Source organism: Pseudomyrmex gracilis, unplaced genomic scaffold (assembly GCF_002006095.1).
Source record: "Pseudomyrmex gracilis isolate BER0280 unplaced genomic scaffold, ASM200609v1 scaffold_125, whole genome shotgun sequence".
NCBI classification, from domain to species: domain Eukaryota; kingdom Metazoa; phylum Arthropoda; class Insecta; order Hymenoptera; family Formicidae; genus Pseudomyrmex; species Pseudomyrmex gracilis.
The window spans coordinates 287,943-304,549 of NW_018020709.1; the positions used below are offsets into that span (position 1 = coordinate 287,943).

The 16,607-nt window shown below is 37.7% G+C and overlaps 1 protein-coding gene across 4 annotated transcripts in view; it reads right to left on the bottom strand.

Annotated features, from left to right (window-relative positions):
• Nucleotides 1–1,736: 1,736 nt before the first annotated feature.
• The window catches only part of LOC109856590 (box A-binding factor-like), a 74,608-nt gene continuing 59,737 nt past the window's right edge, over nucleotides 1,737–16,607 (bottom strand). For 2 of the 4 annotated variants that reach the window (XM_020432031.1, XM_020432034.1), the window contains exons 6-8: nucleotides 8,343–8,521; nucleotides 5,552–5,825; nucleotides 1,737–5,273 (exon numbers count right to left, since the gene is read on the bottom strand). In XM_020432031.1, coding sequence (XP_020287620.1) covers nucleotides 4,912–5,273; nucleotides 5,552–5,825; nucleotides 8,343–8,521 — 815 coding nt within the window. In that variant the 3' untranslated portion in view covers nucleotides 1,737–4,911. Of the gene's footprint in view, nucleotides 5,274–5,551; nucleotides 5,826–7,600; nucleotides 7,696–8,342; nucleotides 8,522–16,607 lie in introns of those variants that run through there. The other 2 variants (XM_020432032.1, XM_020432035.1) reach the window with 2 other exon arrangements.

The window sequence follows — 16,607 nt, forward strand, 5'->3', positions numbered from 1 at the left end:
AATAAGACGACGATCCGGTGTTATTGCCTCAGATGCAATGGCGTAATCGAAATTTATAATTCGCCGCAATTATTTTTTTTTTTTTTTCATCTTTTGTCGCAACTGTCGTATAAATAAATATACGTTTATATATAATTAAGTATTTAATATAAATTTAACAAATTGTGTGTAATCGCACAAGGACAATAGTGACTGCTCGATGATTACGAAATTTGTTCAAACAATCTTCTTGTTAGACATAGAACGATAATGAGTGTCACATTACGCAAGATTAAGATTAAATTCTATTTTTCCGTTATATTTTATTATTACAGAAATCTTTCAAAAAAAAAATAAATAAATAAATTAATTAATTAAAAAGATCTTTAAGGATAAATAATAAAATTATATACGACCGCGCGGTAAAAAAAAACTTGTTTGGATTATTGTTTTCTGTAATTTGATGTGTGTTAAAACTTTCACTTCATTCAAAACAAAATATTTGTTTAAACCGCAAAGAAAAACCTTTACGATCCGTTTAACAAGAAGTGACAACAGGAATGTCATTTATCATTTGGCAAGGATTAGGAATTTTGTTTGTTTTCTAAAAAAAGAAAAATAGAAAAGTGCATTATGGATGCCATAGAGTTTCTATTTTTTTTCTCAAGATTCCTGGAGTTTCTTTTTTCTCGAGACTCCCTGGCTCTTTCAAAGCAAAAACGAGCGTAAAAAAAAACACAGACGAAACAGTTCGACATCATTGGAAAAACATGAGGTTTCTAATATGTAGCTAACTGACGAGAGCAATTTCTATGATAGTTTAGATGGATGATATATTGCGATATTTTTGTTGTTGTTGAAATTTAATATACTTTCTCTGGTTACGCCAGTGCTAATAAAGCAGGACGGAGCATGCGTGGCTCGCACAAAGATTAGGCGAGACATTGCATTATCGTCGAAAAATACACAAGGATGAACCCCGTTCTCCGGCCGTTCACTGACTTCTTGGTCTTGTCAGCTGAGCACTGTTTTCACGTTAAGTTACTACCTACTTTACAATCCCAACTCGCAGATAATCTTCTTTGATAATTTTTGAGCGTAATAAAAGTGTCACTTTTTTTCAAATGACAATAAAACTGAAATTCTGAAGAAAAACATAATGCGTTTTATGTACTATCAATGTGCACGTTATACTTTTTTCACATTTACTTTTTATCGTTATAATAATATATAAAAGTAATATTTAATTTTTATTTGTAATATGAAAAATGTAAAATCTATGAAACAAGTGTGATGCGTTTATATGACATAAAGACGTACGAGAGAGCACAAAGATTTTTAAATAAACGTTTTTATTCCTAGAAATAATAACCGAGATATTATAATATCAGATCAAAAAATATTTTTAAAAAAAGAAAAAGAAAGAAGAAAATTGTAGATTAAATAATCGAAGTTATTTTTATCTGAGATCAAGTCTTCGATTCTCTTCCCCAAACTCTCTTCCCCGTCGTGCGTTGGAGGTTAAGGAGATAGAAATTAAAAATTTAATGAAGTAATAAAATTTATTTTTGTAATAATTTTTCTTAATAAATCTAGAAAGAGAGAATTAAAAGAATATCTAATTTATTTGTGCTATGTATGAAATTTTTTTGCGAGATAATCGTAAGTCACATGCGTTATATGAGAAAATTTATGTATCAACAATTTCGAAAAATTATCAGTCATATCTGATTGTTTATGAGATTTACGATTGTCTCTTTTTTTTTCTTCTTTGCAAGAAGTGTCAGCCCTTACTATTCGTCGCATTTGAACGGAACGTACTTTGGTGCGGCAAAATTGTCCGCAAACAACAAAATGTTGCGAATCGATCGATTGTTTTTAAACTTTTTCTTTTTTCTTTGAACGTTACTATAAAAAAAAAAAAAAGAAATGGCAAATACTTCAAAATGATACATAATTTTTGAAATTTTGCCTGCAAAAGACTTGATAATAACAGACACGCACACATAATATGCAAATTAAAAACCAGGTATAATTTACATAAGAGATAATTTTCATATCTCGCTTTTTTCGCGTAACTATATCAAATCGTTACTAATAGAAATCTTACATAAACAATATAGCGTATTGTGTAAAGATTTTATGTAAATGTACAAATTGTTATTATTATTATATTTTTGTATATTTTATTACCCTGCCTGGTGCTGTACACACGCAACAATTCACAAATTTTGCTTTCGTCGGTTTCTGCAAATTTCTGTAAATTTATTTAAAAAAAGAAACTAATTTTTCATCTGCAAGAGAGATGTAAATTCGCTTACATAAGCATATAGAAATTTACACCTGTGTAACGTATGTAGTTGTACTTTACATAAAATTTTTTTTTTTTTTTACAAAATATTCTCCACACAAGATAGCTTATTTACAGGTCCTATTGTGTAGCACCATTTGTGTAACTACCATATTTGTATATAAATATACATATACACATTGTTGATTATGATCACATGTATGTTACAAATAATTTTTGGCCATAACGTATATATATTTAACACAGAATCTCTAAAATTATATGATGTATAAATCTAATGCTGCGCTTATAGAAAAGAGAGAGCGCGCAACAGGTGCAAAAAAAGAGATTAAAAAAAAACAAAAATTAAAATTCTGTAATTTTCACGAATCGATCATTCGAAGCCTATTTAAAAAAAAAAAAAAAAAAAACAATCGCATAGGTTTTCCTTGCGCTCGCGTAAAGATCGGATCATCCGCACACCGCGAGATCTGTAAGAATAGAAACGGAATGACGGAGAACCGGACGTGTGTTGTTTAAATTCGAAGTCAAATATATACCATGTGTTTATGCAAATTTACATGCGTAACATATACACGTACTGCGGTCGAACTTCAATAAAAGGCGAATGCCGCGATAAGACGAAATTGTCGCGAAAGAGAAAGATTTTGTGTTTTGCTAAAGTGAACTTCTCCTCTCGTGCTGCCATTTTCACTTTAAAACGTACACTTCCACTTCAATTCAACGCGTGCACGGAGAAAAATAAAATTTTTTTGTTTTTTCACAATATCGATTGCGCATCCGGTCTCCGGAGATTTTCACTTCAGCGAGGTTCGACATCCGTATTACGGAAATACGTGCGCGCGCATACATTGAGTACGTAATTTATTGTCACTAACAATAAATTTATATATAATTTTCTCGATAATATATATATATAAATTATATATATATATATATATACTTCTCGATCATGTGCGTATCACAATGCCGGGTGGAGGGAAAATATTCAGCTAGATGATCGTCCAGCTGAATGAAGAAAGAAATGGAATGCGTATTTTGTAAACGGATTTGTTTACGACGTCAAGTCGTAGAGCACATAAAATTGACGAATATACTTAAAAGTAACATATTTAAAAAAAAAAAAAAAAAACAATTTTACAGCAGAATTTCCGTTGATTCTCGAGTTACCAATTAAAATCCGTTCAGCCTTCACTTCTCAAATTTTTTCCTGTTTATTCCTCTTACTCGTTTACAGTAATCGTCAGAGTTGTCAATTCGTCCTCTTTCCCTCGCCCCCTCGCGGATACTGTCATTTTTTTTTAAAGTGCCGACGTCGTCCGGGCGGACTTTCCGAGGGTTTACGTCCGCGGTGATTACGGACCGTCCGAGGGTTTTAGGGAGAATCTTCTAATATTTTACTTTCATTTTTCTCCCGCGTTAACCTGAGGTGGAAAATAGGGTAAGCGCTAACCGTCCTCTTTTTCTTCGAAAACACTTATTGTTGCAGGCAACCCGATCCAGCACGACGCGCATATGGCGAGAATATGTTCCGCGCATGCACAATCAATCATACGGCGGCACGAGATGAGAACTTAGGGGGAAAAAAAAAAAATCGATGATCGCAAGGATATAAGAATCACCCGAGAAGCGAGGACTTAAAAAAAAAAAACGAGAGGAAACTCTGCTGTATTCGTATCGAATGTACGCGTAACACCCGAGCGGCTAAAGTTTCATTGATAAGTATTACACTGAGATTCTGAGTGACAATATTTCAAGAATTCTTCACTTCAAGAATTCTTAACCACAACATAGAAGATGTGTTTCACTTTAATTGTTTACAACGAATGTTGTCTCGTAAAGAAAGCATTTCGCGAGAGAAAATCACTTTTCTCGCAAACACTTTGTTGTTGTTGAGATACAATTTTTTTTTCATTTTTTCATTTTTCCGAAAATTACATGCGTCGCAACGATGTTGCTGTCACATAAGTTAAAATATATTTCGAGCATTTCTTCCCTCGCGTTTTCTTCGTCGCTCGAAACCAACCGATTGCAGTGCCACCGTAGTATTTCATCTAGTGCATTATTTACACGCGAGTTTTTATGCAAAATATTTGTTATTTCTTTCATCGCCATTGACACCTATATATATGTATGCGCAAACGCTCGAGAAATGCGTTATACGTACATACTCAATATATATATTGCTACAGATGTCCAGCCAAATTTTTGTCGCAAGCTCGTAGGCACTTTCGGCACTCTTCTGCAAACTCGTAATTTTTTTTACACATTACCTAACCAAACTTTTTTGTTTAACAATGTCATACATTCTAATTAATCCTACATCTCTGTATATTTATTTTTTATGTTTTGTTAATGTTTCAAGTTATATATAATTATACATATATATATATATATAGCACACGGTGTGCGCTTTTTTGCGTCCGAGTTCCCGCGGTGAAACGGTCAACAAAGAAAAAAAAAAAATAAAGACGAGAGAAATAAATTGCAAACAAAAACACTTTCAATTGAAAACAGATGTTGGAACCGAGTTCTTAAAACACACCACCACACATCGCATTCCGAAAATGAAAAGGTGTACATAACACGCGCGGTATATCACAAATTTTGACGAATCCTTCTTAAGACGATATGGATACGACCGTGGGCCTCTCCAGATGACCGTTGTCCAGCATGAGTTTGGTCCCGCCTGGACTGGTCGACGAATTTCCCAACGTGACGATATGCGGCGAAGCGAGCTGATGATGATCGGGCGACTGTCCGGCGGATATCATTCCGGGTGAGCGCGTGCTTGGCGGAGATGGGCACTCGATCTTCGGCGAGTGAGTCTCCATCAGCTGTTGGTGCTGTTGTTGCTGTTGCTGTTGCGTAACGTCATAGTACATCGAAGGTTGATAGCATACTATTTTCGAAAGCTGAGGACTGTTGTACAGGTCGTTTGCGTACACCGAGCCGACGGGTATCTTTGAGGCGCAAGTGAGTGCTGTTAATTGCAAAAAATAATAAAATAATTTTTGTATATTAAATCAATTTTCTTTCTTTTTGACGAAAAAGAGACTTTTTACGGAAGAAAAAATTTATATCAAAGACGGTGGCACAAAAAGACTTCGCGATAATACGCGAGATTGGACGGGAGAAATCTCGCGCGCGGAGTTGCCAATTAGTTAGGACCAATCGATCGAGCAAAAACGTGTTTTCCGCTTTCTCGAGAAGTGCGTTTTTCTTTTTATGAAAAAAAAAAAAAAAAAAAACTTTACATACGTGAATACGGGCGTGTATTGTTGTTGTTGTTGTTCGCACACTGCGCGACGTTGTTGGAAAGCGGCGTGTCGCAGCTCTTCATACCACCCTTGGGCTTCCGTTTGCGCGTTTGAATGCTGTCCTTCTTCATGGTCGACGGCCTGTTGACACCGTGCAACTTGAAATAAAGACCACAAGCATTGCACACCGGTTCCCCCATTGCGTTGCGACGCCACAACGACGTCATTCGCGTCTCGCAGTTGCTGCAAGAGAGGTCAATGCGCCTGTTGGCAGCCTGGGAAAATATGAAACGGGTTAATACAATTCTACAATTCTACAAAATGTTTAAAAAAAAAAAAAAAGAACGAAATGTGTTTCGTTCTTTTTTTTCTGAGAAAGAGAGAACTTTAAGTTAATGTGAGAGAGAATTCATGCAAACCTAAAACGTTACAGTAACTTTAGTCTGGTGCAAAATTAATACAAAAAATAAGTAGGTGTATACGAGAAAACTTTTACGTGTGCGCATGTGTGTGTGTGTGTGTGTGTGTTATTTTATTTGTGTGAAATCTTGTGGTGTCGTTAATTTTTTTTTTTTTTTTTTTTTTGTTGCTTTCGCCGTTGCTGTTATTATACTGACAACAAAACTCCGAAGAGAGAACACGGGAAAGGATTAGATGAGAGTTTACCGTGAATAGAAAGTTTTTCTATGCAAGGTTACCACAGAGAGAGACCGCGGAGCCGTAAAGCGAGCCACCCTCGGTCACGAAGAGATCAAACGCGCGAGCCTGGAAAAACTCAACAAACACAAAGAATCATTCCGTGTGGTTTGGAAAAATCGCAAAAAAACGTGAGATTTGCGAGAGACGTGTATATACTTTTAATAAATAAAAAAAAAAGAAAAAGAAAAATAACACAGGCTGCACGTGATTTCGGGAGGGAGAGTGTGCTCGTTGCCATGGGTATAGTGGCACCTCGGGGCTACGACTCGAGTGTGTGTGTCTTCCACATACTCTCTGGAGACGCGCTAAAAAAAAAAAAAACGCCAACGACGAAGACAGTTAGCGAAGTGAAAAAAACAAAAACCAAATTAACGTCGACTGTCTTCGTCGCGGCGCGCGATCGAGGTCGGGCGCTACTTCGACGTTATGTACAAAATGAATCGTGATCGAAGAAAGCGTGATATGTTTGCGCTAGATAGAGCGAGATTGAGGAACTCGGAAGAGACAGAGAGAGGAAAAACATTGTCGATCCCTGATGATCATAAGCAGTTTTTTTTTTTTTTCGATTATTAAAAGCAGATTGTTTGTTCAAGCATATTTACTTTCTCTGATTTTTTTTTTTTTTATCTAAATTTGACGCAATTCACAAAGCGCGTTGAAGATTCTTGAATGAATCTCTTCGCGTTTCTCGAACACAAATCTTTTTTCCCATTCTATTGGAATATCAGACACACGAGTTACATTACAATAGCTCATCGGATATTACACGCGATGTAGCAAAACATTTTAAGTTAATTCGCAAAAATAATACGTACATATGTTATAAACTTCAAAAACACACTAAAAATGTACATTAACAACATGCAAACCACTCGGTAGTGTAATTACAATCACCAATACCCATTTCAGATCAAATGTATTAAAACTGCTTCTTAGTACAGTGACGAGCGACGAATCGCGTCAAGATAAAGAAGAGCGCCATTTTTTTTTTTCTATCTTACCGCGATTCGTTGTTCGTCTCGTTGTTAACGATTATTCACCACAACCAACGTTACAGTATACTACTCTTATATGCACAACTACAAAAAGGGATCACAACGACAAGATTGACGAGTTTTTTTTTTTTTTTTTTTTTTTCTGAGTGAAACAGGAAGAGCGATACAATCTACAGGAAATCGGAGGAATGTTGATGACAACGGTTAGTTGTAGACGGCGGGAGGGGGGGGGAGAAGAAAAAGAGGCGAGAAGGAAACATATCACCACCATATCGTTAGAGAGAAGGGGACAGAAAAAGAGAAAAGAGAGAGAAAGAGAGAGAGAGAGAATGCTGACTTGGGAGGATGACACCTACCAAACGACGGCTCGATTTCTCCTCCGCGAAGGCGCCACGACGGGCGCCACTATACCCACAGAAGGTTTTGTAGTATTCGCCCCCCTGGTCCGCCACTGAAACAGACATGAGGCCATGCGTTAAGGACATTTCTTTTCCTGCGCGTCTTTGCCAAAAACACGCACACACACATCGGGTGTGAATAGAACATTTTTTTATTCATTTTTTTTAGTTTCCGATCGCTTCAAACGTCACTTGTTTACAATATACTGATGCGATAGTAAAGGGCGACAACATCACGGGCGATTTCCCCCATAGTTCCTCCCGGACAAAAAGTGCGAACGAGAAAAGATCCTTTTGCGTGTTTCTCTCTCCCTCTATTTCCTCCTTTCCGACTGTCCTTTTCCTTTTTTTTTTTTTTTTATTTTCGAATTTTTTACCTTTTCGGCTTCACGGAGTTAACACGTGCGCAACACTTTTGCTTTTGCTCACTTCATCCAATTTGTACTTTTTTTTTTTTTTTTCAAACTTTTTTACGTTGTTAAATCTTATTTTCAAAATTTTCCTGCATCTCTCGATTGATCGACGCCAGCAACGGAGATAAAGCGGAGATTAAAAGCGTGAATTAAAAGATCCAAATACAAACAAGTGTACAACGATCCATCGTGTTTTGCGACAGCTGTGTGTTATGTACAATTCCGTTCCGGGATTGCGGTGGAGAAGAAGGAGGTGGTGGTGTTGGTCGCGAAGTGGTCTTCCTTACCAGGCGACGTGGCTGTTTAACTAGAGGCCGATTCATTCCGTTCATCTTGTGGTAGAGACCGCACGCGTTGCAGAGGTAATGCCCGGTTCCGTCCCTACGCCAGAGGGGTGTGGAAATCGCCCCGCAGTTCACGCACTCGCGACCCTCCGTATAGTACTCCGCCTCACCGATGTTGTGCACTGCGTTTTACATTCACACCGATTCACACCTTGTGGACTCTCTTTCTTACAAACGCAACGGACACACATCGCGAAATCCTTTTCGCTATTATTATTTTTTTTTTTTGTATCGCGTACACGTAATTTGCAACTAAAAAAAAACGAAAATAAGTCGAATCGCGAGATAATCGGGAGCTGCCGATTCTCAATTGCGGATTGAGTTTAGCGCGCGTATATAATAGTCTTCGCGATTGTCAAAAGCAATGATTCGACTCGAACAAACGATAAGGTTAATATTGCGCGATAAATATCGCGCGTAATGCAATATCCTTGATTTCTTAATCTGACGTAATATTTGATACAGTGGTCAATGGGATCGTGTTGCTAAGTACCTGAGATGTAATTATGCAACTGCACAGACGCACAACAAACAAACACACGCACGCACGCACACACGCATTATCCTGCGTACATCTAATAAAAAAAATCTAATATTTTATTTAATTTACAAACGCGTTATCTGTTGGAACGTAATTAATTAACAAGCCGGTGTATCTTGGCACGCTTGGCAATAAAAATATTAATTTTTTTAACAATAGTAAACTAACATTTATTATTGCTCCAATTGTTAATCGAACCCGACGACCGTCGTCATATCGTCGAATTTTCTTTTCGCACATAATTTTTATTTTTTTTTATTTTTGTAATCGCGCAAACGCGACGTAAACTTTGCGCAACACAGTGATCGTTTGTTCCTCCCACGCAAAAGAGAGATTCTCTTTTTTTTTTTTTTTTTTCTGTTACTTAATTATGTAAAAAGGTTCAAAAATACAATTGCGCGCGGCACCGTCGGATTTTTCCGGTGGTAAAAATCAATTGCGCGACGGTGCGGTGCATTTTCGTTCAGGCCAGGTAAAGAGAATAGAAGAACCACACGCACACACACACGTGTCTCCGACGGAAGCTACCGTATCTGCTGTGGCCTCTTTTTACGTGACCACTCGCAAACTATTGTTTCGCGGACTCGCGGCGTTTTCCTCCCCTCCTCCCTCCCTTACATTTACGTGACTATGAATATGCATAGGTTTCTCGGACCGAGCGTAGAGAGAGCGGTTGAACACATAAGCTATTTTCAAATGTGCGCGCAAATGCGCGTCCGCGACAAAATCCCGGGTAATAAAAACTTGTTTTAGATCTCACTTGGTCCGTTCGCAAATGGAAAAGAGAATTCTTTTGGTTGTTAATATAATAACAGAACGTGGTTTTTTTTTTTTTTTTTTTAAATAGAGAGAAACTAACGGAACGTGCAAGTGAGAGTCTAAATTGCTTATGCAATTTTTGAGCAACGTTACGATAAAAAAAAAAAAACGCTAGTCTTGGAATAGAAGTTAACGATCTATTGATGAGTCAACGCGATCTGAAGATTCTAACGATTTATAAAGTCATTTTTAATGACAGATTGCAATTTTAGAAAATGAAGAAGTATTTAAAACGTCATTATACGACGATCTCTATCGTTTATTTCGCATTACGACAAAATAGCAAAAAAAAAAATGTAGAATTTTCTTCGTGTTCTTTTTTTTTTTTTTGTATTTCAAAATCTCGACCAACGCGCGCGAATTAGCGAGAGAAATAGCTTCGAGAACAATTTAGGTGTCTAAAGTGTGAGCGGTTAAATGCGCCGCGAGATGTGAAAATTACGGAAAATTACAATGAAATTTTAAGCGCGTCAGAGCGAACACAATAGAAGAAGGAAGAAATAAGCAGGAAGTTTATAAGCGACGAGGGAAGGATGGAAACGGACACGACTTTATCAGAGTTTCCGGCGTTTACCGATAATAGCGCGAGCCTGCTCGTTATGAGCCCGCGCCGTATGCCGCATTTTAAACGCACAAATCGCATCGTGCGTGTACGAAATAAATTTTTCCACGGCAAAAATTGAAAAAAAAAAACATAAAATCGAAAAGAACAAAAAACAATTATATGTCACGTTGAATTATATCTGTTGAGAGTGTGTACTTTACAAAAAAAAAAAAAAAAGACTTGATTTCATAAATAGGAAGAAATTCTTCTCCTCGTGCCGCGGATCGTATTACCGCTTACAAGCGAGAAATGTGATTTTCTCGAAAACCGGTGCGATCGCGCGTCGTCCGGATCGCGTTGCGGCGGCGGTTTAAACGGTGTGCGGCTAAAAAAGTGCGACGCCACGCGTAAACGGCGTGTTTTATCCTTCCTGGTACAGAGGAGATCGGCGAACGTGCGTCTCTCTCTCTCTCTCTCTCTCTCTTTCTCTCACACGTACACTGGACAACGGAGAAAAATAAGAGAATTCGTCTCGAGTTACTCCGGTGAAAAAAAAAAAAAAAAGAGAAGAAAAGCAAAAGCGATGAGGGAGAAGTACGACGAGAGTGAGGTCGGCGTACGCGAGCAGCACATCCGGCAGAAATGCGACTGGGAAGCAATCGGATATTGTATGTAGGTAAGCAAGAAGCTGCTGATGATCCGGAGTCCTACGAACTCTCTCAAGAACACCGCATCGCGCAACTCATCCATGTGCATACGGGCGCGGGTCGGGTTGCGGTTCTCGCGCCTTCGTGACGCCACCTTGACCCACAAAAATAGCGGGTTGTTCATCGGGGCGGGTTAGGATCCTCCCTCCCCCCCGTATGTGAAAAATTCTTGCAACACTCGAACGGAAGACAGAACGGCGAGATAGAACATCCGCTTCTTTTTCACGCACGAAGATGTCCGAAACATCTTCAATCCTCTATAATCCGAATTATTTTTTGAATAGAAAAAAATGCCTGTAACGTAAAATCAGCAGAAAAAAAAAACATAACAAACTTCCCGATATAAATTGACAATAAATACAAATAAATTTACAATTCTCAAAGATTTTATTCTCCTCTCGCTGGGATTTTAATACAGGAAGAATACCGAACCATTGTGAAATTCACAATATATTCTTATATGTCATTGGATCATTGAGAATCAAACCTAATAAGATTGAGATATAATTACGTCTCGTTCGTTTTTTATACACGGCGCCTCGTATATAACTTGGCGCGCCGTTTTCGTAATAAAGAAACGCCACGTAACTAGATACGCACGAGCGGGAAGGAGGAGACGGGGAATTAAAATGCGGGCATTGGGTTACCGCGACGAGGACGAGAAGAGGTCAGAGGACACGGGAATCCTCTTGAGATAGGGGACGAAATCGGACTGGGGAAGCAATCGGATATTATGTAAGCAAGAAGAGAGAGAGAGAGTGGTGGCTGACGTAGGCTAGATATATATTCTCTCTCTCTCTCTATGGGGATCTTCGCGGAGGGGTACGTACGTAAAAAGGGTTCACGTTGCACTTTTGCGTCTGAATGACGCCGTGGCGCGATCTTGACCTTGATTTTCACGCGATAAAAAGAAACTTGGTAAAAAAAATCATAACGATAAAAAATATATAGAAGTGTAAGATACAACGCGTCTCCGGCGATTGTTTAAACCTTTTTACTCTCAAGATTGTGTTAATATAAGTAGCGAGGCTTTTTTTTGTACAAGTTCGTGTAAAATATGTAAGAAAAAAAATTAACGTACACCGAAAAAATTATATTCTCGTAAGTAGAAGATTTTATACTTAAAAAATCTTCTTAAAGATTCTAGATGATATTCTTCTGAAATTAAGAATATAATTCTTTATTTAAGAATATATTCTTAATTTAAGAATATAGTCTTTTTCGATAGTGAGATATATATGTTTTCCTATAGAGGCTTTTTATATTCTAATCAGTATATATTCTTATCAATATTTAGAGGATTTTCCTCTTAAAATAAGAAACTCTTCTTGGCGCCTATTTTAGTATAAAATATACTTAAAGTAAGTGGGATATATCCTCAAAACAAGAATACAATTTTTTCGGTGTACGTGTATATATATATATATATACACCGAAAAAATTATATTTTTGTAAGTAAAAGATTTTATACTTAAAAAATCTTCTTAAAGATTTTAGATGATATTCTTCTGAAATTAAGAATATATTCTTTATTTAAGAATATATTCTTAATTTAAGAATATAGTCTTTTTCGCGCGCGATAGTGAGATATATATGTTTTCCTATAGAGGCTTTTTATATTCTAATCAGTATATATTCTTATCAATATTACTATTTAGCGGATTTTCCTCTTAAAATAAGAAACTCTTCTTGGCGCCTATTTTAGTATAAAATATACTTAAAGTAAGTGGGATATCCTCAAAACAAGAATACAATTTTTTCGGTGTAACAAATTTCCATACCACTTGGATGAAACAAAAATAAAAATCAGATCGCGTCGTTTTCTCTCGCGATATTCCGGCGACCTTAATTTCACAGTTGAACAATTTATATCACCGCCCCATAATTGTCGCGATGTGTTATCGTCGCGTTAACATTCTTGTTCATCTGCGCGCATTTTTGTTGATCCTCGATCGTTCTTCCAATCTTTTCCCTTGCGATACTTAGGTATTATTTCACACTCTCGTATATAGAAAGTTTGGGCAATTTTTACCGCGTACATGCAACCCGCGCGTGCGTACATACCCTCGTAGCAATTGCGCGCGCCGCGGTCGCTATTTACGATCTTTCCGTTAGATCATATTGTTGTAAAAAACTAATTTATTCAAAAGAGCTAAAATTATAGTTGCGACAAATTTTCTGCAGCATGATTGATTCTACAAAGTTGATCGAACAATAGGAATTCGATAATGGAAACAATTTTTATTGAAAATATATATAGAGAGAGAAAGTAATTAATTTGAGAGAAAGTAGTTAATTTTCACTGAAAAATACGAAATATTCTAAAGGTAAGTATATAAACGAAAATAGAAGCCTGTATCGTATCGATCTAAAAAAAAAAGAAAGTTTTCGGATCGGTCAGATTTAATTTGAGATTGGCCACGTGTCCTCCCGGGACGATGCATCCGACTCTGCTCTTGCACTCCGCGACGTACGCATGTATGTACGCGCACACACGAAAAAATCACCGGGAGAGAAAGTGAAAGAGAGAAACGTGTGTGTTCCCCCCTGTTCTATTTCATAAATAGGTAAGTGGGAGGGTGGATGTCTGGCGCAGTTAAAAACGGTCGACGCGGCGTAACGAGCTTCCACGCGGACGAAACACTCGTAGTCGCGGTATATGTTAAAAAGATATCTCTCTCATCCCTCTCTTTCTTTTTCTATCTTTCTTCGTTGCCGAAACGGAGGCTGTAACCGCAGCAGCCCCTGAAGATCCACACTTAAGAGCTTTAAAGCTCTTCCCCCCCCCACTTTCTCGTCTCATCCACCTCTCAAGGAAGGAGAGATTGCGTCTCTCTTTTTCTCTGCGAGTCTTTTGCGAACGCGCGACTCGATTATTTTTCACGCTGCATATTCAGTCTCAACGGACGCAGATAAAAAAAAAAAAAAAATACGAAGTAATTTTACGCGAGAAAGAAAATTCGAAAGTCAACGCGGAAAGCTCTTGACTGTGGGAAAAGCGAGAGGGAGAAAAGTCACGACTCTAATTCGTTCCCCCGTGAGATGGTCGCGCGACGAGTGTTTAAAGAAACTCTCTCCGAGACACGAATGTTCGACTCGTCTTTTTTTTTGCGAGAAGTACTTTTTTTAAAATCCTTCTCAAGTGTTTCTCTCTCTCACTCGTGAGATGCAAAACTTTATTGAAGTTTTGTAGAATTTTTAGAAAAAAATATGAAGTTCGAGAGAAGTTGCGTGTTTTAAAGATTAAATACTTTTGCATGCTCTTTTGCGATGAAAAAAAAAAAAAAAAAAAAAGAGGAAAACGTTTCAAACTGTGATAAATCGAGATTCGGCAAGATATTATCGAGACTTTTGACTTATTTGCTTTCTCAGCATGGCGCGAACTTTCACGTCACCGCGGATAAAAAAAAAAAAAAAGTCCTCCTCCGGTCGACCTTTCCGTGAACTCCGGCGAAGGCAAAACCGAGTTTTATCTCGCCGTCATATTATTAGTATCTGTAATAAATAATATCGAGAAACACACAGAAACGTTCTCGAATCAACGTTCGCTGTGTGTGTGTGTGTGTTTCAGCTTCTCATCGGCCGAGCGAGACTTAATTATTGCCGAAAAACGAGATAACGAAAAATAACGCGGCGGATAAAACAACAAGCGATATCGCGTCTCGGTCGTGAACTTGATGCTTGCATAATTTCGTCGGAATGTATGTAATCGCAAAGAAAAATTTTGAGGTGGCATTTTAAAGAAGACGAGAAGACGTCATATGTCCCAATCGAACCGTTTATCTCGTTTTAATTTTTTTCTTCTTATTATACATATACGACATGTTTTGCGAACGTGACCGTTTCTCTCCGTTTTAAATTTTTTTTCTAATCGAGAAATCATCACGTGTGATTTTTTCACATTTACATCCAGAGATTTAATATCTTCGGCGAACATGCACGACGTTGAATATCTCTCGTTTATGAGATCGCGATTTTCTTCGGTTGTAAAGTTGCACAGAGACAACATTTCCGTTCTCCGGATCGCATCTCGCGAGCGATTTTCACAAGTATAAATTTTTTTAACAAGATATGTACAAGGCCTTACGAGCCATTCTCAAGATGTTTTGAGTAGAAACTTGTACGTGTATATATTTACATACACATGTAACAAATTCGACTTGTAAATTTTTACAAGTGAGTGTTTTTTGAGTTGAAAACTCAATTCTTAAAATCATACGGGATGCCGGATTTGCATCTCACATATGACAGACCCCGAATACCCCCCTAACTAATTTTAAAATTTGCGAAAAAAAATTTTAGTTAGTTTAGTTAACACTTGTAAAAATTTACAAGTTGAATTTGTTACATGTGTATGTATATACAATATATACACGTACAAGTTTCTACTCAAAACATCTTGAGAATAGCTCGTAAGGCCTTATACATATCTTGTTGGTAATTTCACGAGTCTTAAAGTTATAATAAATTTTTCTCTCCCCTTCGTCTATTTGACATAAATTTCTGCCGCGATCCGCGATTATTCGCGCGTATATTCGCGAATACATTGCGCGCGTCATAAAGTGAAACGAAATAAAAAAAAAACGAAGAGTTTCGCGACGGATCTTATTTCCGAAAAGAGAGGAATGCAACAGAAGTTGACTCACGTGATGAACGACACAAATTTATGCACGTGTCAATATTCGGCCGATTGATTGATGTCAGCCGAGAAAGGAAGGAAATGCGTGCGGTGACGATTAGATACTTGAAAAACACGTAACGAACGGAATTTATCGTAAACCTACGTGCCTCGTCTGCTAGATACAGGGCCTATCGGTTGTATGGTGGCCCTCCTCTTGTATCGCGCGGAGACACAACTAGATTAGGAAGCCCACGCTCTGTCGCTGCGAGTTAGGTCACGGTCGTATCAATGCGTCCTTCGATGCGTCGTCGCGTGTGACGTCGTCACGCGGGAGGAACAGGTGCCGCGCGGAGACGATCGCGACGAGAGACGACGAAGAATGTGCAGATTTTGCGCATTCGCCCTTTCGGGGCGCGGCTACCGCGAAGCCCGAAATCGTAGACGATAAAGAAGTCGAAACGTGAGTCTGTGTCGGCGCGGCACCGCCGCGAACGAACTTCCACGAAGTGAAAGACTTCTAATAGCCGAATAATTTTGAGAAAGGTGTTGAGAGACGGGTGGAAGAGATACGGATCTTTTCAAAGAACACTTGACCGACTTTGATATTTACGATCGTCGATTTGAAAACAATTTGAAAAATCTTATCTTCTCTCTTCTTCGCATTAAAAATGACAGAAACAAGTATCTCTGGTGAAAAGATTTCGAGAGAAGAGAGACACAGAGTGTGTTTTTTCGGCTTTTCAATTCCCTCGACCGAGCGTGCACCGAAAAAATTATATTCTCGTAAGTAGAAGATTTTATACTTAAAAAATCTTCTTAAAGATTTTAGATGATATTCTCTTCTGAAATTAAGAATATATTCTTTATTCAAGAATATATTCTTAATTTAAGAATATAGTCTTTTTCGATAGTGAGATATATATGTTTTTCCATAGAGGCTTTTTATATTCTAATCAGTATATATTCTTATCAATAT